Source organism: Balaenoptera ricei, chromosome 14, assembly GCF_028023285.1.
Source record: "Balaenoptera ricei isolate mBalRic1 chromosome 14, mBalRic1.hap2, whole genome shotgun sequence".
Classification (NCBI taxonomy): domain Eukaryota; kingdom Metazoa; phylum Chordata; class Mammalia; order Artiodactyla; family Balaenopteridae; genus Balaenoptera; species Balaenoptera ricei.
In genome coordinates this window covers 47,929,219-47,953,202 of record NC_082652.1, presented here as the reverse complement: position 1 = coordinate 47,953,202, position 23,984 = coordinate 47,929,219, and the positions used below count along the sequence as shown (strand labels likewise).

The window sequence follows — 23,984 nt, the reverse complement described above, 5'->3', positions numbered from 1 at the left end:
CAGTCTTTATTTTAAAGTCTGTTTTGTCTGATATGAGTATTGCTACTCCAGCTTTCTTTTGATTTCCATTTGTGTGGAATACCTTTTTGCATCCCATCACTTTCAGTCTGTGTGTGTCCCTAGATCTGAAGTGAGTCTCTTGTATACACCATATATATGGGTCTTGTTTTTGTATCCATTTAGCCAGTCTGTGTCTTTTGGTTGGAGCATTTAATCCATTTACATTTAAGGTAATTATCAATATGTATGTTCTTATTGCCATTTTGTTAATTGTTTTTTATTTGTTTTTATAGGTGTTTTTTCTTCCCTTCCTCTTTTGTTCTCTTGTGATTTGATGACTAACTTTAGTATTGTGTTTGGATTCCTTATTCTTTTTTGTGTGTGTATCTATTGTAGATTTTTGGTTTGCTGTTACTATGAGGTTTTGATATAGCAGTCTATATATAAACAAGATTGTTTTAAGTTGCTGGTCTTTTAATTTCAAATGCATTTCTAATATCCTGCATTATGCTCTCCTCTTCTCATGATTGCTGGGGTTTTTAAAATATTTATTTATTTATTTATTTGGTTGCTCCGGGTCTTAGTTGCAGCATGTGGGCTCCTTAGTTGCAGCTCACAGGACCCTTAGTTGCGGCTTGCAGCCTTCTTAGCTGCAGCGCACAGGCTCCTTAGTTGTGGCATGCAAACTCTTAGTTGCAGCACGCATGTGGGATCTAGTTCCCCGACCAGGGATCGAACCTGGCCCCCTGCATTGAGAGCACGGAGTCTTATCCACTGCGCCACCAGGGAAGTCCCCCATGATTGCTGGTTTTGATATCATATTTGTGTGTGGATGATTTCCTACCTTTACTTTATGTTTGCCTTTACCATTGAGCTTTTCCATTCATAATTTTCTTATTTGTAGTTGTGGCCTTTTCTGCCTAGAGAAGTTCTTTTAGCATTTGTTGCAAAGCTGGTCTGGTGGTGCTGAATTTGAATTCTCTTAGCTTTTTCTTGTCTGTAAAGCTTTTGATTTCTCTGTCAAATCTGAATGAGAGCCTTGCTGGGTAGAGTATTCTTGGTTGTAGGTTCTTCCCTTTCATTACTTTAAATATATCATGCCTCTCCCTTCTGGCCTGCAGAGTTTCTGCTGCAAAATCTGCTGATAACCTTATGGGAGTTCCCTTCTATGTTATTTGTTGCTTTTCCCTTGTTGCTTTTAGTATTTTTTCTTTGTCTTTAATTTTTGTCACTTTGATTACTGTGTGTCTCGGCATGTTTCTCCTTGGGTTTATCCTGCCTGGAACTCTCTGCACTTCCTCTACCTGGCTAACTGTTTCCTTTCCCATGTTAGGGAAGTTTTCAGCTATTATCTCTTCAAATATTTTCTCAGGTTTTTTCTCTCTCTCTTCTCCTTCTGGGACCTCTATAATGCGAATATTGGTGCATTTAATGTTGTCTCAGAGGTCTCTTTGGCTGTCCTCATTGCTTTTCTTTTTTTTTTTTTTTTCTTTATTCTGGTCTGCAGCAGTGATTTCCACCATTCTGTCTTCCAGCTCACTTATCCATTCTTCTGCCTCAGTTATTCTGCTAATGATTCCTTCCAGTGTATTTTTCATTTCAGTTTTTGTATTGTTCATCTCAGTTTGTTTGGTCTTTAGTTCTTCTAGGTCTTTGTCTGAGATCTTGGATCATCTTTACTATCATTGCTCTAAATCCTTTTTTGGGTAGATTGCCTATCTCCACTTCACTTAGTTGTTCTCTGGGGTTTTATCTTGTTCCTTCATCTGGGACATATTCCTCTGCCATCTCATTTTGTCTAACTTTCTATGATTGTGGTTTCCTTACCACAGGCTGCAGGGTTGTAGTTCTTCTTGCTTCTGCTGTCTGCCCCCTGGTGGATGAGGCTGTCTAAGAGTCTTGTGCAGGCTTCCTGGTGGGAGGGACTGGTTCCTCCCCACTGGTGGGTGCAGCTGGGTCTTGTTTGTCTGTTGGGCAGGGCTGTGTCAAGGGGCATGTTTAGTGGGCAGCTGTATGCTCAGGAAGACTTTAAGCAGCCTGTCTCTTGATGGATGGGGCTGTGTTTCCACCCTGTTGGTTGTTTGGCCTGAGGTGTCCCAGCACTAGAGCCTACAGGCTGTTGAGTGGGTCCAGGTCTTGGTGAGAAAATGACCGCCTCCTGTAGGGCTCACACCAATGAGTACTCCCCAGAACTACTGCCACCAGTGTCTTTGTCGTCGCAGTGAGCCAAAGCTGCCCCCATCTCTGCAGGAGACCCTCCAGTACTAGCAGGTAGATTTGGCCCAGGCTCTTATGAGGTCACTGCTTTTTTTCCTGGGTCCTGGTGCACATGAGACTTTGTGTGCACTCTCCAAGAGTGGAGTCTCTGTTTCCCCCAGTCCTGTGGAATTCCTGCGATCAAACCCCGCTGGCCTTCAAAGCCAGATGCTTTGGGGGCTCCTCCTCCTGTTGCCAGACCCCCAGGCTGGGGAGCCTGACGTGGGGCTCAGAACTTTCACTCCTGTGGGAGAACTTCTGTGGTATAATTTTCCAGTTTGTGGGTCGCCCACCCAGCAGGTACGGGATTTGATTTTATTGCAGTTGTTTCCCCTCCTACCATCTCACTGTGGCTTCTTCTTTGTCTTTGGATGTACAATATCTTTTTTGGTAGATTCCAGTGGTTTTGTCGATGGTTGTTCATCAGTTGTGATCTTGCTGTTTTTGTAAGAAGTGAGCTCACATCTTCTACTCCACCGTCTTATCTCTGTCTTTTCTTTCCGTTTATATAAAATTGTTAACAGGTTATCTTTAGTGGTCAAGTTGTGTAGAAATTGTTCATTTTTATATCTGTATTTTCTAATATTTCTTCCAATGAATATGAATAGTTTGCATAATAAATAAAAGAATGGGGAGAAAGAAGACATTTTTTAAAATCCTTTGTCCCAATTTTAGAAAATTTAATAAAATTAGCAAATTTTTAAAGGTAAAAATTTAGTAGAATTTTAATAGTTTAAAAAGAATTTTCTACAGTGATATTCATGAAAGCATTTTTATAACTGAAAATGATACAATGATAATATTAATGTCCCAAGATAATTATCCATATGGTAGAATACATAGGAAAAGAAACTAGAAGGATGTTTATCAAACCATTAACCATGGCTGTCTCTGCATCAGGTTCATGGGTGTTATTTTTTGTGTGTGTTTTTCTTCTGTATTTCCCAAAATGTTACAAATGAATACAGGGTACCTTCTTCTTCAGAAAAAAAAAAAATGCTTTTAAAAGTCTAAACTAACATCATCTTGTTATTGTTAACCACATAAATACTATAGGAGAAATGGATTGTCTAAATTTAGTATTAAAATAAAACAGCATTTTCCTTTGTGTATGCATGTGTGTCTTAATAGCATGTTCGCTACTTCTCTGTGTGAATAAACTAAAGACAACTACCCTAAAATTTGATTTATCCTATTGTAGGTTGCTTCAGGTGAATGCAATGAAGACACCGAAGTTTACAACATCACCCTTTGTACGGGGGATGAACTCACTCTAATGGGCCAGGCAGAAATCCTTTATGCAAAGACTTTCAAGGAGAAGTCACGACTCAACACCATCTTCAAAAAGATTGGGAAGCTCAATTCCATCAGCAAGCTGGGAAAAGGCAAAATGCCGTGCCTCATTTGCATGAATCACCGGACCAATGAAAGCATCAGCCTCCCATTCCAGTGCAAGGGCAGGTTCAGCACCCGAAGCCCCCTGGAACTTCAGATGCAGGAGGGCGAGCACACCATCCGCAACATCGTGGAGAAAACCAGACTTCCCGTGAACGTGACCGTGCCCAGCCCTCCACCGAGGAACCCGTATGACCTCCACTTCATCCGTGAGGGGCACCGCTACAAGTTCGTGAACATCCAGACCAAGACAGTGGTGGTCTGCTGTGTGCTGCGGAACAACAAGATCCTCCCCATGCACTTCCCTTTGCACTTGACTGTCCCCAAGTTTAGCCTCCCAGAACACCTGGTGAAGGGGGAAGTATGGCCTGAAACCCTGGTCCATCACTGGCTGGGTATCTGCCAAGAACAGTTCGACATCGATGAGTATTCACGGGCGGTCCGCGATGTGAAGACCGACTGGAACGAGGACTGTAAGAGCCCCAAGAAGGGCCGGTGCACTGGCCACAACCATGTGCCCAATTCCCTTAGCTACGCTCGCGATGAGCTCACCCAGTCCTTCCACCGGCTCTCAGTCTGTGTGTATGGCAACAATCTCCATGGCAACAGTGAGGTGAACCTCCACGGCTGCAGGGACCTCGGGGGAGAGTGGGCCCCCTTTCCTCATGACATCCTGCCCTATCAGGACTCGGGCGATAGTGGGAGCGACTACCTTTTCCCAGAAGCTAGTGACGAATCAGTGGGCATCACAGGGAAGTCAGAACTTCCTTACGAAGAGCTGTGGCTGGAAGAAGGCAAGCCCAGCCATCAGCCTCTCACTCGCTCCCTGAGCGAGAAGAGCAGATGTGATCAGTTTCGAGGTTCTGTCCGGTCCAAATGTGCACCTTCTCCTCTTCCTGTCCCCGGAACTCTGGGAGCAGCAATGAAGTCTTCAGAGATTGCCCTACCTCCACCTCCAGTGCCTCCCAAATCTGAAGCCGTAAGTCCTTTCTGGTTTTGGGTGATGTGCTAGTCCTTCTGTCTCTCTGCTCAGTCATCTGCTAATTTATTTTCTTTCTTTCTTAAAGAAAACTCCCCAATGGAAGATAATCAGAATGAGCAATTTGCTTAATTTGGAGTGAAATAGAAATATTTGCTGGATTATTTTTACCATTTGGGAGTTAGTTAGTTAGAGTTTTACTGTACATTTGATGAGAAATTCTTGGAGAGTTTTTCTTAGGAGAGGTTTAAACATGCTGCCTACAGAACGGATAACAGCGAGGGGACAGCAGAAGGCAGAGACTAGATAAGAGGTATGAATATGGTAACAGGTATGAAACGATGACACCCTGAACCACAGCAGCTGGTAGCAGCGGATGGCAAGGAGAAATGAGCTGCTTCGGATCATGTTTCAGAGGTGGAACCAACAGTATTTACTGATTAAATTGGATGTGGGTAGTGAAGGAAAGAGAGAAATCAGGAGGAACTCCTAGATTTGTAGCCTGAGCAGCAGAGTGGATATTAGTGCCACTTACCACCGATGCGGACTGAAGGAGGAGTGGATTTATTTGGGGGAAGGAGAGATCAAGAGACATCAGCATCATTTGTAACTCTCTCCTCGCAGTTACGTTGAGATCAAAGCATCATGCGAATGCTCACTTACACACCACACATACACACGCAGAGCAGAGCCAGGTGCCAGCCCGGTTTTGCTTACCACCTCAAACATAACTCAGAGCTGAGGAGGCGTCTATCCGATTTTAATGTAAAAAGGTCATACAGGACAGGAGAAAGAGCCCTCTGTTTTGACCATGTTCTTTGATTGACAGGCACTCTGAACCTTCACGACTCATTTTTGATCATTGGATTTCATTATATCTGAAGGGAGAAAGTGCTTGAGGCATAGGGTGTAATTCTGTTCATTTATTTGACAGTATCTATGGCAGTGGCTTCCTTTTTTTCTATCTCTAGCAGAATCCTTTAAAAGAAAAAAAAAAGAAAATTTATACAGATTACAATAAATAGAAGAATTACAATCAAAACCCATCTGACTGAACGACAGACTGGAGGGAGGGGGTCTCCCCTTGGCCCTGTCCACTCTGCCCCCACCAGGTGGTCTCAGGACACCTCTCTGGAACCACGGGGCTGTGTAGAGCCTCGTATCAAAGCCATGGGCTAGATGCTAGAAAAATCACCATCAGTGACCCCTGAAATCATGACCCTGGACTCTAGTAACTTCCCCTTTTGTAGGGAAGGTAACGGATGAAAAGAGAGGACTACTATACAAGTTAAAATGTGGGAGGTATACATAGGTCATGTGTGGGGGGAGTTCAGAGGAGAAAAGAACTTCTAGTTGGGCAAGAGAAGCCTTCATGGAGATGATGACATTTCAAATGAGCCGAGAGTGTATACATGAGTGGAAAGAGCAGAGAGATGGGAAAGAAGGGCGTTCCAGACAGAATGGCTTGAGCAAAGGCAAGGGCAGATGAGGGAAAATGCAGAGTTTTGCTGGGCGAGTGGAGTAGGGCTGAAGAGGGAGTGTGAAGGGCAGTGGTGTCTTCAAGGCGGGAACCAGGTCACGGACAGCTCTGGACACCAGGCAGCACTTTGTGCCGGGCGTCACACATAGCTGTGCATGCAGCGCCCTCATTGCTGCAAAGCTTTCCTGAGAGCAGACCCACCTCCAGCTGTTTATTCCAGGACAGAAAAACTCCCCAGAAATTGCAGATCTCTACTTTCCCCTGCTCCTTACAAGATCTACCAGGGATCTTAAGGCACAAGCCCAGAGATCCCCGTATCCAGTAGGGGTTGTGGAATATTTGGCGGAAGTCTTGGTGGAGTCAGAGTCCTTGGTTCTTTTATTCATTCATGTCAGATGGTGTTCCCCAAAAAACAGGTAAAAGGTAAGGGGACACTCCTAGTAAGTACTTTAGGCAATTTTAGGGATGTCTCAACTTACCTGTGTATGTGATGTGGCTTGAAGTTTGGAGCCTTCTCTTCAATAGGAATGTGACCACATGAGCTTTTCCTATAGAACTCTGGTCCCACCTGGCACATAATGGGGACTCCTGTATGTTGACTGATTGATTGATTGACTCATCCAAGGTGGTCACACCCAGTTATTTACGTAACCAAGTCTTGAGGTAGGAAACTGGCAGTGATTGTTTTCACTGAGGCTAGTGAAAGATGAGTAAGAACATAAATATTAAGAGGCCCTATCTTGACCTTGGTACTAAAAGAAAAATGTTAGAGTTAAATGTGAAACTAAAAGCAAATCTCACAGCAGAAGAAAAGGTTTGGGCCTCCAGTCTAAGCCTTAATTTCTTATGACATAAGAGAACCTTCTCAGAGCATATTCGGTGTTTATAGAATGCTCTAATCATAAAGACTTTTTATAAACACCTGAATTTACTTAATTTTCTTTTTTTAAGAATTAGGCATTTCAAATGAAGTCATGTTTTTTATTGGTTCTGTGACCATGAAACAAATTTTCCAGTTTTAGGATGTGCGTGGGATCCGGAGAACGTCATAATTGTTAGATGTGGCTTCAGCTTGTAGCTTTCAAAAGGGAACTTTAATGGGGCATAAATTCAAGTGCTCCCACAGAATTAAATAAAACTTCTTTGGATAGTGACAGTGGGGTGGGTCCTGGGAAAAAGATGGGCCGTAGAAAGGGAAGCAGAGCTGATAATTGGCAAATGAACTCTGCTTTGCGACAGTCCGTGGCCCAGTCATGTTAATATCTAGAGGGGCAGTGGCTTCACTGCAGTGTATGTCAGCCTGTGCCTTTTCTTCTTACTCTATTCCTCACTCCTTACTTCAGGGTCCTAAGTTACAGCAAATATCTGTGCTCTTTCTCCAGCAGATTTTGACAGTCTTTGTTTCTGTAAATGAGATAAAAGTCTTTCTCCTTCAACAGTAATTCTTGCTATGTTTCCAGCAGTGTGCTGCAGTTCCGGCATCATCTGGTTAATGCTTGACCACTGTCCTACCCATATCCTAAAATGGAAAACTAGGCTATGGGGCCAAACAGAAAATCCTCAGTGGAGGAGTGATCAGTTTAGCCCTGTTAATATACTTTGTACTTGATGCTTATACTTGTACTTAGAATTATGCTCTAGTCTGTACCTTTGTAAAGATCGTTAAATACAAAGGTTTTTTTCTTTAAACACAAAACACTGCCACTTACCTTTCCCAAGAATAAGAGGCTATTCCCTCCCTAACTGGAACATCCCAGGGAAGAGTAAACAGCCCCTGGTTCCAGGCACAGAAGAGAAATTGTTGCAGATGAGCCCAAGCTGGGGAGCTGCCCAGCTCACTGAGTGGTGACATTTTCATTTTTTAAAATTGTGCAAAGTGCCCTCGAATCAGAATGACCTGACAGCTCCTCTTCAGTGGGTTATCCTTAATTGGTTCATATATTCCAAACACATCCTCTATTTCGGAACATTGTGGGCCTCATTCCATAATTTTAATTTTCTGGCTGTTGGCTGATGATAGTGTCTAAAATATTTACCCAGATACACTCTACAAGTGACAGTCTTCAAGAGCTGTCTTCTTTTGGTTTGTTTTTTTTTTTTTTTTTCCTCTTTGGAAGATGCCATTTTGGAGAGCAGTGACGGGAAGGCTTGATATTGCATGAAATTCTATAAATAGAATGTTTGACTCTCAGACTATTCTGGTCAATGCAGTAAATTACGAATCAGTATCAAAACTACTGGATCACAACTCTTCTATAGCTATGTGTGCAGTAGTATCAAACCTGAGGACCCCAGAACCCAGGGATTAATTAATGTCCTCTGTCTGTCTTTAGTAACAGAAAAAAAAAAGTGCATTCACTCTTGGTTGGATGTTAACGTGGCAGCGATTCCTGAGATTCATGAAAGAAAAATCATAAAAGGAGCTCTAGGTTGAAACTACTGGTTTAAAGCAAGTTTTACTGCAGTATGGATGAAGAATTCGTTAACCTTTGGGATTGACAGGATGCCCCCTGACAGTGACAATATGAGAAGCAGGGTTTAGGGACTGAATTGTAAGATGGATTGGTAGCATACGTTCATTGTTATAAGACTGAAGTCCATCATAAATAAAGTTCCTGTAATGGAGCACACTGTCTTATTGATGTTTGAGAAAAATAAGACATAAAGGGCGAATTTAATCCAGATCCACACTGCACCTAGTTCAGTAGGTGCCTGAAAAGACCGCACTCTACAGAAGTCTGAATCTGCAGACTGAGCAGCTGATGAGAAAATGGAAGGGGACACCAAGCATCCTGAGAGTCTTCATTTCCCTCCTCAGTGGAATTTCACCGGGAGCAGAGAGGAGTGATCTGCCACACTATGTGATGGATAATTAGAGGCACAAAACATCATGTCTAAGAATCACACGTGGATTTGCATTCTCACGCTGCCACTTAGTAGCTTCATAGCTTCACACCTTGGGCAAACTATTTAACTTTCTGAGTCAGTTCCTGTGGGAATTAATAACAGCGTCTTCATTGCATTATTGTATTGTACAAAGTACTTGGCAGTTTTCCCTGGCACTTGGTAAGCATTCAATAAATAGTAACAGTAACTTAATATGGGATGCATTCTTTTTTAGGGTTAGACAGAAAATAATTTTTTGGAGGTTATTTCCCCTGTCCTTCCTTGCCTAAGGTATAAGGCCTCTCCAGAGAGTCATGGAAGCTGATGGGGACTAGGACACCTACCTCCACAGACAGACCAGCAGAGAGCCCTGGCACACAGGCAGGGGACAGTCATCCCTGCATTCCAAAAGTGCATCCTAACAGGCTTGAAAAATAGCAAAACATTCTTTTCATCTGGCTTTTAAAATGTCTGCTTGATAAGCTAGGTGTTATGTGTTATAGTTACCTACCTGTGGAGCCAAAATTGTAATCATGATAAACCAAGAAAAGAGCTACAGAAATGCTCAGCATCCTGTGGGCCCCAATAATATGTAATCCTTTCATGGGGGATTTGGGGGTTTTGTAGAACTATAGAGTACCTATGAAAAAGCCACATGTGGTTCTAAGGCTGCAAATATGTGTCAAGAAACTGAAATTCCTAGGAAAACCTCTCTAGAAATATTAAAGCTGAGAAGTTGCCTTGGCTAATTCCATTAGGCATGGCAAGGCTAGGTCATGGTGCTACCAGGTGTCACACCTGGATGTGTCCACCCTACAGAATGAGGACCCTCACAAGACTACCCAAATTAAGAAAAAGTCATAAAAATGTACTGTTTAAAAACCGAGAGAAGTGATTTTTAAGAACTGAGCTATAAGAATTAATTCTACTCTACAGCCAGCAAACACTGAGGAAAGAGGCGGCAGGACATGCATACTAAAAACAGCCCTTGCACCAAAAATATTAAACCAACCCAGGCTACACAGGATGCTCCCACATAAAAATAGCCCTCCAAGACCACAGTAGATAATTGTTTCTCCTAAATTCATAGAGTAAGAGAAATATAAGTAAAATGAAGAAGCAGAGGAAACACTCCCAATTAAAAGATGAAGAGAATTCCCTTGAAAGAACAAACAGACCTCTTCAGTCTAATAGACACCAAGTTAAAAAGGAGATAATGAAAATGCTGAAGGAATTAAGAAGGGCTATCCATAGGAATGCAGATTACTGTAAAAAGGAACTAGAAACTATAAAAGAGGAGCCAGGAAAAAATTAGAAAACTCATTTGCTGAGATGAAAACTGACTGAGCTAAAGGCAATGAATAGCAGATTGAATAATGCAGAAGAACGAATAAGTGTTCTGGAAGATAGAATAATGGAAGTCATCCAGTCGGAACACAGAAAGCCAAATTGGGAAATAAAAAAAAAAAGAAAGCAAAATAAGAAACCTATGGGATAATATAAAGCATGCCAATCTACACATAATAGGGATCCCAGAAGGAGAAGAAAGAGAAAAGGGGTTCAAAAATGTGTTTGAAGAAATTATGGCTGAAAACTTCCTGAACCTAAAGAAGGAAACAGATATCCAGGTACAGGAAGCACAGAGGGTCCCAAGCAAGATGAACCCAAACAGACCTACATCAAGCCATATTATAATAGAAATGGCAAAAGTTAAAGAGAGGATTCTAAAGGCAGCAACAGAAAAACAAAGAGTTAATTACAAGGGAACCCCCATAAGGCTATGAGCTAATTTCTCAATAGAAACGTTGGCAGGACAGAAGGGAATGGCAAGATATAGTCAAAGTCCTGAAAGGGAAAAATCTGCAACCTAGGATATGCTACCCAGCAAGATTATCATTTAGAATAGAAGGAGAGATAAAGAATTTCTCAGACAAGCAAAAACTAAAAGAATACAGCAATACTAAACCTATCCTAAAAGAAATATTGGAAGGTCTTCTCTAAATAGAAGAGAAGCAAGAAGGTATAGGAAAGAGAAAATCACAATTGGAAAGTAAATCACTTAATAAGCCAGTAGACAGATTTTTTTAAAAATCAAAAAGATTTTTGTGAAAGCGATGACAACCACGATGAACAGCAAAAGGATAAATATGAAGATGTAAAAGAGGACATCAAAATCATAAAATGTGGGCGAGGAGAGTAATAAAATGTAGACTTTTTTGTTTTTTTTTAGAATGTGTTTGAGCCTATATGACTACCAGTCTAAAAGCAAGTAGCTAGGAAGGGGTTAAAATACTTGAAAAACAAGGTAACCACGAATCAACACATAAAATTGACTTACAAAAACCAAAAAGAAGAGAACACAAGCGTAATATAACAGGAAATCATAAACCACAAAAAGAAAAAGAAAGGGACAAAGAAGAAATACAAAATCAACTGGAAAACAAGGTTTAAAATGGCAATAAATAAATACCTATCAATAATTACTTTAAGTGTCAGTAGACTAAATGCTCCAATCAAAAGACAGGGGAATGGCAGATTGGATTAAAAAACAAGAGCCTATAATATGCTGCCTATTGTAGGCAACACATAAAAAAGAGACCCACTTTAAGGCAAAGGACACACGTAGATTGAAAGGGGATGGAAAAAGATACCTCATGCAAATGGAAATGACAGAAAAGTGGGGGTCGCACTACTCATGTCAGACAAAATAGACTTTAAAACAAAGGCCATAAAGATAAAGAAGGACACTATATAGTGATAAAGGAATCAAGACAGGAAGAGGATATTACATCCTCAAAATATATGCACCCAATATAGGAGCATCCAAATATGTAAAACAAATACCAATAGACATAAAGGGAGAAATTGATGGGAATACAATAATAGTAGGAGACTTTAACACCCCACTCACATCAATAGACACATCTTCTAGACAGAAATCAGTAAGGCGGCAGAGATCCTAAAGGATACAATAGAACAGTTAGACTTAATTGATATTTTTCAGGACATTACATCCAAAAAAAAACCAGAATACACATTCTTTTCAAGTGCACACAGAACATTTTCTAGGATTGACCACATACAAGGGCACAAAACAAGCCTCAACAAATCTAAGAGTATAGAAATTATTTCAAGCTTCTTTTCTGACCACAATGGCATGAAACTAGAAATCAACCACAGGAAAAGAAATAAGAAAAAAAATGATTAAAATGATTACATGGAGACTGAACAACATGGTACTAAAAAACCAGTGGGTGAACAACAAAATGAAAGAGGAAATCAAAAAATACTTTTGAGACAAATGACAATAAAAACACAACCATACAAAATCTATGGGATGCAGCAAAAGCAGTTCTTAGAGAGAAGTTCATAGTGATACATGCCTTCCACAAAGAACAGGAAAAATCTCAAACAACCTAACCTACCACCTAAAAGAATTAGAAAAAGAAAAATAAACAAAATCTAAAGTGAGCAGAAGGAAGGAAGTAATAAAGATCAGAGAGGACATAAGTAAAATAGAGATTTAAAAAACAATAGAAAAAAAAACAAGAGCTGGTTCTTTAAAGGGTAAACAAAATTGACAAACCTCTGGCTAGGCTCACCAAGGAGAAAAGAGGACCCAAATATACAAAATAAGAAATGAAAAAGGAGAAATAACTGATACCGCAGAAATACAAAATAAAATAAAATAAGAGAATACTATGAACAATTATATGCCAACAAATTCAACAACCTAGAAGAAATGGACAAGTTTCTAGAAACATACAGCCCACCAAAACTGAATCAAGAAGAAATAATTTGAACAGACAGATCACTAGAAGTGAAATAGCGTCCGTAATTTTAAAAACTCCCTACAAACAAAAGTCCAGGACCAGATGGTTTCACAGGTGAATTCTACCAAACATAGAAAAAAGAACTTATACTGATCCTTCTCAAACTCTTCCAGAAGACTGAAGAGGAAGGAAGGAATGTATGTCCAAAGACATTCCATGAAGCCACCATCACCCTGATACCAAAGTCAGACCAAGACAGTAACAAAAAAGAAAATTACAGGCCAATATCTTTGATGAATATAGATGCAAAAATTCTCAACAAAATATTTGCAAACCAAATCCAAAAACACATAAAAAAAATCTTACACCACAACCAAGTTGGATTCATCCCAGGGTCACAAGGATGGGTCAACATAGCAAATAATCAATGTGATAAACCACATCAACAAAAGAAAAGACAAAAACCACATGATCACTCAGTAGATGCAGAAAAAGCATCCATTCATGATAAAAACTCTTACCAAAGTGGGTATAGAGGGAACATATCTCAACATAGTAAAAGCTATTTACCACAAACCCACCGGCAGTATAATACTCAACAGTGAAAACCTGAAAGCCTTCCCACTAAATTCTGGAACAAGACAAGGATGCCTACTCTCACCACTTCTATTCAACATAGTATTGGAAGTCCTAGCCACAGCAGTCAGACAAGAAAAAGAAATAAAAGTTATCCAAATTGGAAGAGAAGAGGTAAAATTGTCATTCTATGCAGATGGCATGATACTATATATAGAAAACCCTAAAGACTCCACACAAAAACTACTAGACTGATACACAAATTCAGCAAGTTAGCAGGATATAAGATTAACATACAGAAATCTGTTGCATTTCTTTACACTAACAATGACATATCAGAAAGGGAATGTAAAAAAAAAAAGCCCTTCTATTCACATCAAAAAAAAAAAAAAAAAATAGGAATAAACCTGACCAGGACTTCCCTGGTGGTCCAGTAGAAGAATCCGTCTTCAATGCAAGGGACGCCAGTTCGATCCCCGGTCAGAGAACTAAGATCCGACATGCTGTGGGGCAACTAAGCCCATGCGCCACAACAAAAAGACCCCATATGCCACAACTAAGACCCAACGCAGCCAAAAAATTAATTAATTAATTAATTGTTTTAAAAAGTCAATCTTAAAAAAACCCAACCAAGGAGGTGAAAGACCTGTATGCTGAGAACTATAACACATTAATAAAGGAAATTGAAGATGATTCAAAGAAATGGAAAGATATTCCCATGCTCTTGGATTGGAAAAATTAATATTGTTAAAATGAACATACTTCCCAAAGCAATCTACCCATGTAATGGATATCCCTATCAAATTACCCATGACATTTTCCACAGAACTAGAACAAATAATCTTAAAATTTATATGGAATCACAAAAGACCCAGAATCGCCAAAGAAATCCTGAGGAAAAAAAAGGTGCAGGCATAACCCTCCCAGACTTCAGACAATACTACAAAGCTACAGTAATCAAAACAGTGTGGTATTGGCACAAAAACAGACATATGGATCAGTGGAACAGAATAGAGAGCCCAGAATTAAACCCACACCCCTACAGTCAATCTTTGACAAAGGAGGCAAGAATATAACATGGGAAAAAAAGCCTCTTCAGCACGTGGTGTTGGGAAAGTTGAACAGCCGCATGTACATCAACGAAGTTAGAACACACCCTCACACCATACACGAAAATAAACTCAAAATAGCTTAAAGACTTAAATATAAGACATGACACCATAAAACTCCTAGGAGAGAACATAGGCAAAACATTCTCTGACATAAATCATACCAATGTTTTCTTAGGTCAGCCTTCCAAGGCAGTAGAAATAAAGCAAGAATAAACAAGTGGGACCTAATCAAATTTACAAGCTTCTGTACAACAAGAGAAACCGTAAAATGAAAAGACAACCTACAGACTGGGAGAAACTATTTGCACATGATGTGACTGACAAGGGCTTAATTTTCAAAATATACAAACGGCTCATACAACTCAACAACAAAAAAGCGAACAACCCAATCGAAAAATGGGCTGAAGACCTAAGTAGACATTTCTCCAAAGAAGACATACAGATGGCCAACAGGCACATGAAAAGATGCTCTAGATCGCTAATTATTAGAGAAATGCAAATCAAAACTACAATGAGGTATCACCTCACACTCGTCAGAATGGCCATCATTAAAAAATCTACAAACAAATGCTGGAAGGGTGTGGAGAAAAGGAAGCCCTCCTGCACTGTTGGTGGGAATGTAAATTGGTGCAGCCACTATTGAAAACAATATGGAAGTTCCTCAAAATACTAAAAATAGAGTTGCCATATGATCCAGCAATCCCACTCCGGGGCATATATCCAGACAAAGCTATAACTCAAAAAGATACATGTCCCCCTATGTTCATAGCAGCACTGTTCACAATAGCCAGGACACGGAGACAACCTAAACGTCCATTGTCAGATGAATGGATAAAAACGATGTGGTACGTATATACAATGGAATACTACTCAGTTATTCAAAAGAAAAAAATGAAATAATGCCATTTGCAGCAACATGGATAGACCTAGAGATGATCATCCTAAGTGAAGTAAGGCAGAAAGGGAAAGACAAATACCATATGATATCACTTATATGTGGAATCTAAAATATGACACAAATGAACTTATCTACAAAACAGAAGCAGACTCACAGACAGAGAACAGACTTGTGGTTTCCAAGGGGGAGGGAGGGGGAGGGAGAGACGGATTGAGAGTTTGGGATTAGCAGATGCAAACTATTATGTATAGAATAAACAATAAGGTCCTACTTTATGCACAGGGAACTATATTCAATATCCTGAGATAACCATAATGGAAAAGAATATGAAAAAGAATGTGTGCATATATGTATAACTGAATCACTTTGCTACCCAGCAGAAATTAACACAACATTGCAAATCAACTATACTTCAATCAAATAAATTTTTTAAAAAAGAATTGATTCTACTCTGAATTTTTATTTTGTCTTTGGGCTTTCTCCTACTGACTATTAATATTAGAGAACACAAGGGGGGAGGGATAAATTCGGAGCTTGGGATTAACATACACACACTACTATATCTAAAATAGGTATAGTATATCTACACTCCAGTAAAAAAATTTTTTAAGTGATATAAATTAAAGCTAAAAAAAATATATCAGAGAAGGCACTAAAGGAGAGATCTTCTTAAATAAACCTGGTGTATTGATAGTCAAATTTAGGTAATAAAAAGATTAATCTGGAAGTGATTATTTACTTTTCAAAATAATTGCTCTACAAAAGGATTCACTCAGGATTCCGCTAATTAATGCGGTCTCTTAAGGCATTTGACATTTAATTAATTTTAATTACAGCTTTTGAGGAGTACTCTGTAAGCAAGCCATACCTACATTTCCCATTTGTTAATTGAAATAAGGACTGAATTATTATTGTGTTTTGGTAATTTTGGAACTAATTGCCTTTGGTTTTGTGTAGGTTATTTATTTTTAAATGAAACCTTCTAGGCCAAGAAATTTTCTCCTGTGTCTGCCTAAAGTCTCAATGATTAGAATGTTAATAAAGTCATTGTAATATTCTATGGGATAGCCCTTGTTTCAAATCTGCACTCTTGGGTTTACCATTTGCACAAAATCACATTAATGGGAAAGTTATATACTATTTAAATATATCTATCATGCATTATACTCCTTGCTCAGAAAAGGTCTTTATTCTCTGCCCCAGTGGCATAGTCTTTCTTTGGAGTCTAGGGAAGCACCCTGGAACTTAAACAAGTATTCTTTTCAGAACTGCGTGCCCTTCTTGTTTCCCAGTAGCGGCCTGCTGTGCCCTCCGCCTTGACTCCCTTGCCTGAGGCCTGGAGGTTGGAGGCCATTGCAGACCCAGGCCTGCCTTAGGTCCTTATCATCCGCATACACAATGGGAAAAAGAAACGCACACATCTGAGAATCAGGATTTCAACTGTAAATCACATCTGCCCTGGCGTAATTCATCAGATGGATGTTCATTTATCGCCATGTTGTCATTGTAAAACTTTAATTTCTGTTTGGCTGAAAATACCCCTGATGGGTATGTGACAGGGTTGTGAACTCTTTGTATAAAAGCCTCTTTATAAATAAGATTTCTTAAGGCTGTAATGATTTTGTTATCTGGGAGAGGGAGTGTAGGAAGAAATGTAAAATACAGGGCAGAGGGCATGCAGTGAAGGCAAAGTTACAAAGTTCAGGGACGCATGGTTACAAAACTCCTTTCTGTGCAACACTGGCATTATCCCGAAGTCAGCTTTTCGGAGAAGAAAACTCATGGTAAAGGTGAGTCCAGTTTTAGATCAAGCTCACCTATAGTGTGTGTGTTTTCTGAATTAGTGTCAACATAGAAACAAAATGATCCTTAGTCCGCCTAAGGATGGCCGAAGCCCGTTAGTGACTGCCCACAGTTGCAAGCAGTGTGGTCTTTGAGCCGAGATTTTCACCCACAGGTATGTGATGGCAGACGTTAGACTGTAGACAAGGAAATGTGAGGCCTCGTTGGCAAGTGTCTCCAGATCCGTTGCCTTGTATTTAAAAGTTGAATAATTGCTGCTATGAAATTGATTTTTTTTTCCCCAAAAAATGTTCAGCAAAGAACATTTCATAGTAAGTTTTCTGTTTTCCTAAGCTGTCTCTTTGGTCCAGTTAGTGAAGGGGTGTGAAAGTGTCATTTCTTCCATAGAAGACGAGTAGGGAGTTCTGAGAAACTAAGACTTTCCAAGAAACATCATCATACCGAAAAGCCCCCACTGTGCAGTTTCATAAGCACGTTGTGTGTCTTTTGTTTGTTGTATTCTTTTAATCCCTAGGAAGTGTCAGGGAAAGATAATGTCACAGAAGAAAGTAGTTCATACGTGTATAAAATACTCCAGTTGTATGTAATGTGTGAATTTTTGTCTTCCAAACATCATTTAACCCTGTTTCCAGCCATGCAATAATGAGCTTTGTATTTGTAATAAATTCTCATGGCGTTATCTTTAACATGTGGCTATTTAGGGAGAAGACCTTGTTTTCCATTTTTCACAAATTATTGGTCCTTCACCCCAGGCTCAGTTTCCTCCCAACTAAACAGACTTATAGCTGTGAGGAGTGGGGAGGGGAAAGGATGCTTAAATACCTATTCCCGGAGTCAGGAAATCAAGTTACACTTTCTGGAGAGTATTCAGAAAATAAATAGTCCCATTCCGTGACGCACGAGATTCTGACCACAGGTTGGAGTTGGGTTTTGACTTTGTCAACCACCTTCACATAGTAACACGAAGCTTTCCAAAGCCATTTATTTTATTGGGTGTGTCCATCTTTGCTTTCACTGTTAGATAATAAGCTGCCATTGATTATTTTTCTGGTTTTACGTGGCCAGTGCTGGCATGGTGAAGCCAGAGAGCAGTGGGGAAATGTGTTCTCCTCTCCGTCCCAGGAGTCAGTGTGCACTTAACCTCCAGTTTACATGCGTGCATGTACCTACCCAGGCACGTTTTCAAGTTTCTTCCAAGTTAAAAAGAAAAAAGCCATTTCTCATTCAATCCACTAGCCCTTTCTAATAGCTGTCTCCCCCTTCCTTCCCAGCCCCTTCCTTCCTTCTTGAAAAGAGTGGTCTGTCCTCACTAACTCCACCCTCACCTCCTGTTCTGGCTTTGACTCCCTGGAATCTGCTTCTGGTCCCCTCACTCAACTCAAGCTTCATTCACTAAGATCCCCAGGGACCTGCTAACTGTCACACATCTTCCCGACCTGCCCTGACTTCCTGCCGTCGTTCCATCTTCACACCATCCCTCTCCTGAGCCGTCCTCCCCACCATCTGCTTCGTTGACACCACTGGGGACTGTTCTCTGCCGTGAGCGGTGAGATGCAGTCCCTTGTGTTTCTCCCCCCTTGGTCTCCACCTCTATTGGCGCCTTAGGGGTTCAGCCCTCTTCCCTTCTCATCTGGGATCTCAGTGCCACCAGGACTTCAGATTCTATCCGTAGAGCATTGAGCTCGAACTCTTTTCAACACTGAACCCCTTGGTTTCTCCCAAGCTCTGTTCTTCCTTCTAAGTGTCTGTCTGTTAAGTGGCACCAGGATTTGTCTCTCCTTCTAAGCCCCCAGTCCAGGGCATCGTTCTGGTGGTTTATTCCTGCCCATGTACCTTTTGTACACTCAAGATTCCTTCCTCCTCCAGACTTTCTCAGTATAATTTCCTATGAGTTTGTTCTTCCCCTGCCCTCCTGAATCATTCATGGTGCTCCCACTGACCTTCATTCCACCTTCTATTATTATAGGACCGATTTTTATCTCAGTCGTGTGTTGGTCTCCCTCCCTCCCTCCCAGCTAATTCCAGGGGCTACTCATTCTTGTCTGCTTTACTCAACACCAGCTCAGTGAGCGTGTGATGGGCACTTAACATATAATTGAACAAGTCAATAGTAAATGGAACTAATGTCGTTTGTAGGAAAAGGGAAAGTGACACAATGTTCTTCAGACTTTTAGGGGCAGTAGATGGTGCGTGTGATCCTGGCCATTAGCCCTCAGGACGGACACCTTCCACAGCTTACTTCAAACCCCACTAGTACATTTTGTGTGTTAGATGGCAGTCAGTCACTTAAATATGCCTCCCTGAGAATATGCCTCGTAGACTAAAGAGAAGTGATGGTTCTGGAAAGAGCAGAACTCCCCAATTCCACCTCGCAATAAATTAGCTTTCTGTTTAGCTCTGGGTTCATAGTCTGCTGCTTGAACACTGGGGAGAGGCGTCTTACTCCCGGGAAGCGGTATCTTATCTCTGATAAGACTGAATCATTGAGCATTTCTTTAGAAAAGGGAAAGACTTGTTGGGGAGAGGCAAGGATGAGAGGATTGTGCTGGAAGTAAAACCACTTACAAGAAAGGCTTTAGACCAGAAAACTGCTTGTGAAGCCAGGCTCTGGGTACGGATGGGAGTCCGCTCTCCCTGAATCCACTTTGTGGTCATTGACCCTGTCGTAACCAGTAGGTGCCAGGAGTTCGGCTGCAAACACTCAAGCTACTCATCGCCAGAAATTACCTACCAGCAGGCAGAAGTCACCCATGATCCGCGATGGGTAGTAACACCTGCCTCAGACAGAACGCCATCCCCTCCCTTAGCACCAGGGTTCGAGGTTTATTCCTGATAATCCAAGTACCTCACCATCGCCCTGCACTGCTCCTTGAAGTTCAGTCTTAAATGCTGCACTGAAGGGCAGAGAAGGGCTCTAGTCCGTCAGGCTTGGTGTGTCAGGCACAGTGTGTTCTGTTACATCCTCACTGAGTACAGTAGTTACAGGGCGGTGGGATGGGGTGCTGACAATGAAGCCACAACCTTTCCCGGTTCAGAAATACTGTCATTTTCACTCTGACACCATGTCCAGTGTCGTGGTGGCAGAGTTGATGGCGGTCATAGGGGCCAGGTCTGCTGGCACCTTTTTTTCCCCTAGATTGACACCAATATGAAGACAAAAAAATTAACATGCAGCCCAGATGACTTATCAATAACAGTCTCCACATTAAAATATAAAAGGCATTCTTTTGGTATAAGTTTGAAAATAAAAGTGCCTTGTTGTACTTGTTTTGTGACATCCAATAACCTCCACCTGGCATTCTGTGCGCCATATTTGTGCCAGAGGTGACAAATCCCCAAACCCTGCCATCCACAGTGCCATCCGCAGAGCAGTAAGAACAATGACGACAGTCCCTACCATTTCCACTTCCGGGCTAATTGAATACACAGGGGAAGTAAGTAAACATAAACAGTCTGTTGGCAGAGTTCAGAAGCAATGACAAGTACCGGTGGCTACTTGTGATGGTCCCAAACCGCGCCTGTAACAGTTAGAGCTGGGCCGGAGGGATGGGCAGTAAGAACTAAAGCAGAGCGAGAGGCAGGAAAGCACAGGGTGTGTTTAGGTGACACGGAATCTGCCCCATTGGATGGACCCATGTATTCATGTAGAGGAGTAGGGAGGGAAATAACTAGAAAGATGGAATCAAATGGGATAATTTCTTCTAGCGAGAAGAAATCACTAGAAAGTCTTCAGCAGGCCTCAGTGGGAGACAGGAGAAGCTGGACTTTATCCAGTAGTCAAGGGGGGCCACTGGAGATGGGAAGTAACAAGATGAAAGCCACATGCTGAGACTTTTAGAAGGAATGTGCTGAAAATGTAGCACTTAAATGTGAAATTGAATATGAGGGAAAACTGGAAATAGGGTGATTGGCCATCTGGTCTTATAAATTGCCTTTTATTGTCAGATAAAATTCATTTCAAGCCACAGCTACATTTCTCTTGGATATAAATGTCCCATGATGAATCAAATCAAGAAGCAAAGAGAAAGAATAATTACTGTTAAAAGGATGTAAGAGATAGGAAGTAAGATGGCACAATAAACCCTCACAGTGTGTCGGTGTGTCACTTCTGAACCCCAAAATGTATACATTCCTCCAAAGCATATATAGTTTTCCCATAAAACGCACTGCAGTATGACCTCATTTGAGCGTCCACATCTGCAGCACCAAGTTAAAAGTAACGCGTGGAGACGCGTCTGCAGGGTCGTCAGCCGTGCTCACCCCGAGAGGGCCGCGCTCCCGCACCTGCCCGGTGTAGCACTCTCTAGTTTTGTTCCTCCACAGTGTTACAGCTGAATTCTTGTCGCCCACGGGGGTCCCACTGAAGTCGGGTTTTGTTTTGTTTTTAACTACCTTTTCTCCAAAATGGGTTTCAAATAAGCCTAGTTCTTTCCCATTGAAGTCACACAATTACACCCAAACTGCCCCCTCATCACAAGGGAAGAAATCTTTCTTTGGTCTCATGTTAGTATCTCCTCACTGACAACATCACACACACCCACACACTCACACACACACACACCCCTTTGTTCTTTAACTCCTTTCAGGAGTCACGTGGCCATTTCAGAAGCTTTCCATATTTCAAATGCTGTTTGGAGTGTAGCTGGAAACGTTCCAGTCAGCCGAGCTCACCTCGCCAGGCCCTGTGACCTACAAATGCTGCTTTTTACTGCTGCCTCCCCCGTCCCCTCCTGTCACCGGGAAACCTATGGGGAAGCTCTTTAGGACTGTCCAGTTATGGAAGGAGGGGGCAGAACCAGAGGTCAGGAACCTTGAGAGTCTGGGGTTATAAGAAGAGAAGAGAGGACTTCCCAGAGGTCAAAGTCAACTACAAGCGGCTGCTTTTCTGTGTTCCGAGACCTAGGTCAGCTGATGATCCTCAATTACAATGCATAGTGTAGTCGACATCTCAGCATATCATAATTAACATCTAGGTAAGTGGTCCCTAATGAAATGTATTTAATGACTAATTCCAAAATTTAGAAATTTCTAAATCAAATTCAGCCTTAACCCTGTTTTCCTCGTGCCTCTCTCTAATCCCATGTTGAGAAGCGATTGTTTATTTCTAAAATGGAAAAGTTAACTGACGGACTCCTTATCTTCTTACGTTTTCCATGATTCCTGTTATTCTAAGCATAGACAGAACCAAGCACATCTATAAAAGCCGCACCCATCCATCCCAGATTCTAAAGACATTCCCTAAGAAAGAAAAACACAGTTGGCTACTACACAATTCGCTAACAAGACAGAAGGAAGATGACACAATATCTTACTTATTTTGTAACCAGTACATGCTCCCAAAAGCCAGGGAGCGGAGTGAGCCAGCCAGAACTTTTCAGTGTCCTAGTTGGTTCCCAGCTTCTTAAGAAGACCCCAAAGTGAGGCAAGAGTCCCCCTGGGCCAGCTTACAAGCAAGCCTCCCTCTTCCTTATCCAAACTTCATTTCCTCCTCCTCCACCACCTTTTGAAAAGCTCAGAAAGAGAACGCCCGCAGCTGTTGGAGAAGAGAATCTGCTGCTCTCAATGTTTTGTTTTAGCCTAAAGGGCTGCTGCAGAAGAAGAACTGTATCCAGTGGGTCCCAACAACCAGGGTGGTGGGTCCTCTGGGTACGAGCTGTGATTCCCAGACCCAGGGAGAAATGCAACGGATGAGACTTTAAATGGCTCCTGTTTCGCTGAGAATTGAGGTTTGCCGGGTCACCCCGGGGTCACATGACTTTTTTAACATCTGGTTTTCTCCAGAAAGTGAATCAGGCCTCAGAAGCCAGTTAGAGGGCCAGGGTGCAGCGTAGGTGGTAGACTATGCAGTGTAACGTGAGCCCATTTCATTTGGTCTTAAGCAAACTCCAAACCAAAGCTAACAGGAGCTCCGTTTCATTGTCTTCATTACCCAGAGCCCCTGGGACAGAGGAATCGAAGGCAAAGGTGAAAAAAAATGGGTGGGAACACAGCCTAAAAGCAAGCAAGGGTGTTTTTTTTTTTACAAAGTCTGAATTGTCTCTGTTTTTAACCTATGTAGTTAAGGGTAGACTAGCTGAACCAGGTATAAACTGCCCCCTGCTGTCTGACACAGAGAAGTACATAAAAATATCTGCCTCATTAAAAAGAACCATATTCTGAAGGCCGGCCGTGAATGGAAAACAAGCTGGGGCGAAGGCAGGCGAGGGATGGCACAGGTCACCTGCTTACCTCTCTGGTGTGAAGACGAAGGGAGGGTGAGAGAGGTGGAGGCGGCTCTTATAAACTACTATTTTTCGGATTTGGAGAGCTGCCTCATTACGCCATCTGCCGCCTTGTTTCTCAGAGTATAGCCCGTGGTCCAGCAGCGTCCGCATCACCTGGGAGCTTGTTAGAGATGCAGAGTCTCAGGCCCCACCCTTGGTCTACTGAGTCAGAATGTGCATGAAACAAGATCCCCAGGGGATTCATGTGCACAGTTACCTGTGAGAAGCCCCGACCGTAACTTCAGAAGGAGCCTTTACACTAGACAAGGTCCACTGTTGCCTAAGGCTTGTAGCAAATCAAATTCAGTTTGAACAGTGAAGAAATACAACTCGCTAGGAGAATGGAATCCTTTATTAATATCGTGATCACTTATGCCCTTATTTTCATCCTATTCCTGTTTCCTGTGTCCTCACGTATCACCGGCTCTTTACCGTGCTGTCCTTCCCATGACTTGCTACATTTTTGCAGCATCTGCCAAACCGTTTCTTTCAAAATCGCTCCATCTCTGGCAGCCTCCTGTTTCCCACAGTCCTTGCTCGCTCAGGTCTCCTCTCCCCTTCTC

At 41.7% G+C, this 23,984-nt stretch overlaps 1 protein-coding gene across 3 annotated transcripts in view; it reads left to right on the top strand.

Moving 5' to 3' along the window:
- GAREM1 (GRB2 associated regulator of MAPK1 subtype 1) overlaps nt 1-23,984 on the top strand; it is a 211,412-nt gene that overhangs the window by 180,538 nt on the left and 6,890 nt on the right. For all 3 annotated transcript variants that reach the window (XM_059893923.1, XM_059893922.1, XM_059893921.1), the window contains one exon: nt 3,458-4,630. In XM_059893923.1, the coding sequence (XP_059749906.1) occupies nt 3,458-4,630 (1,173 nt within the window). The remainder of the gene's footprint in view (nt 1-3,457; nt 4,631-23,984) is intronic.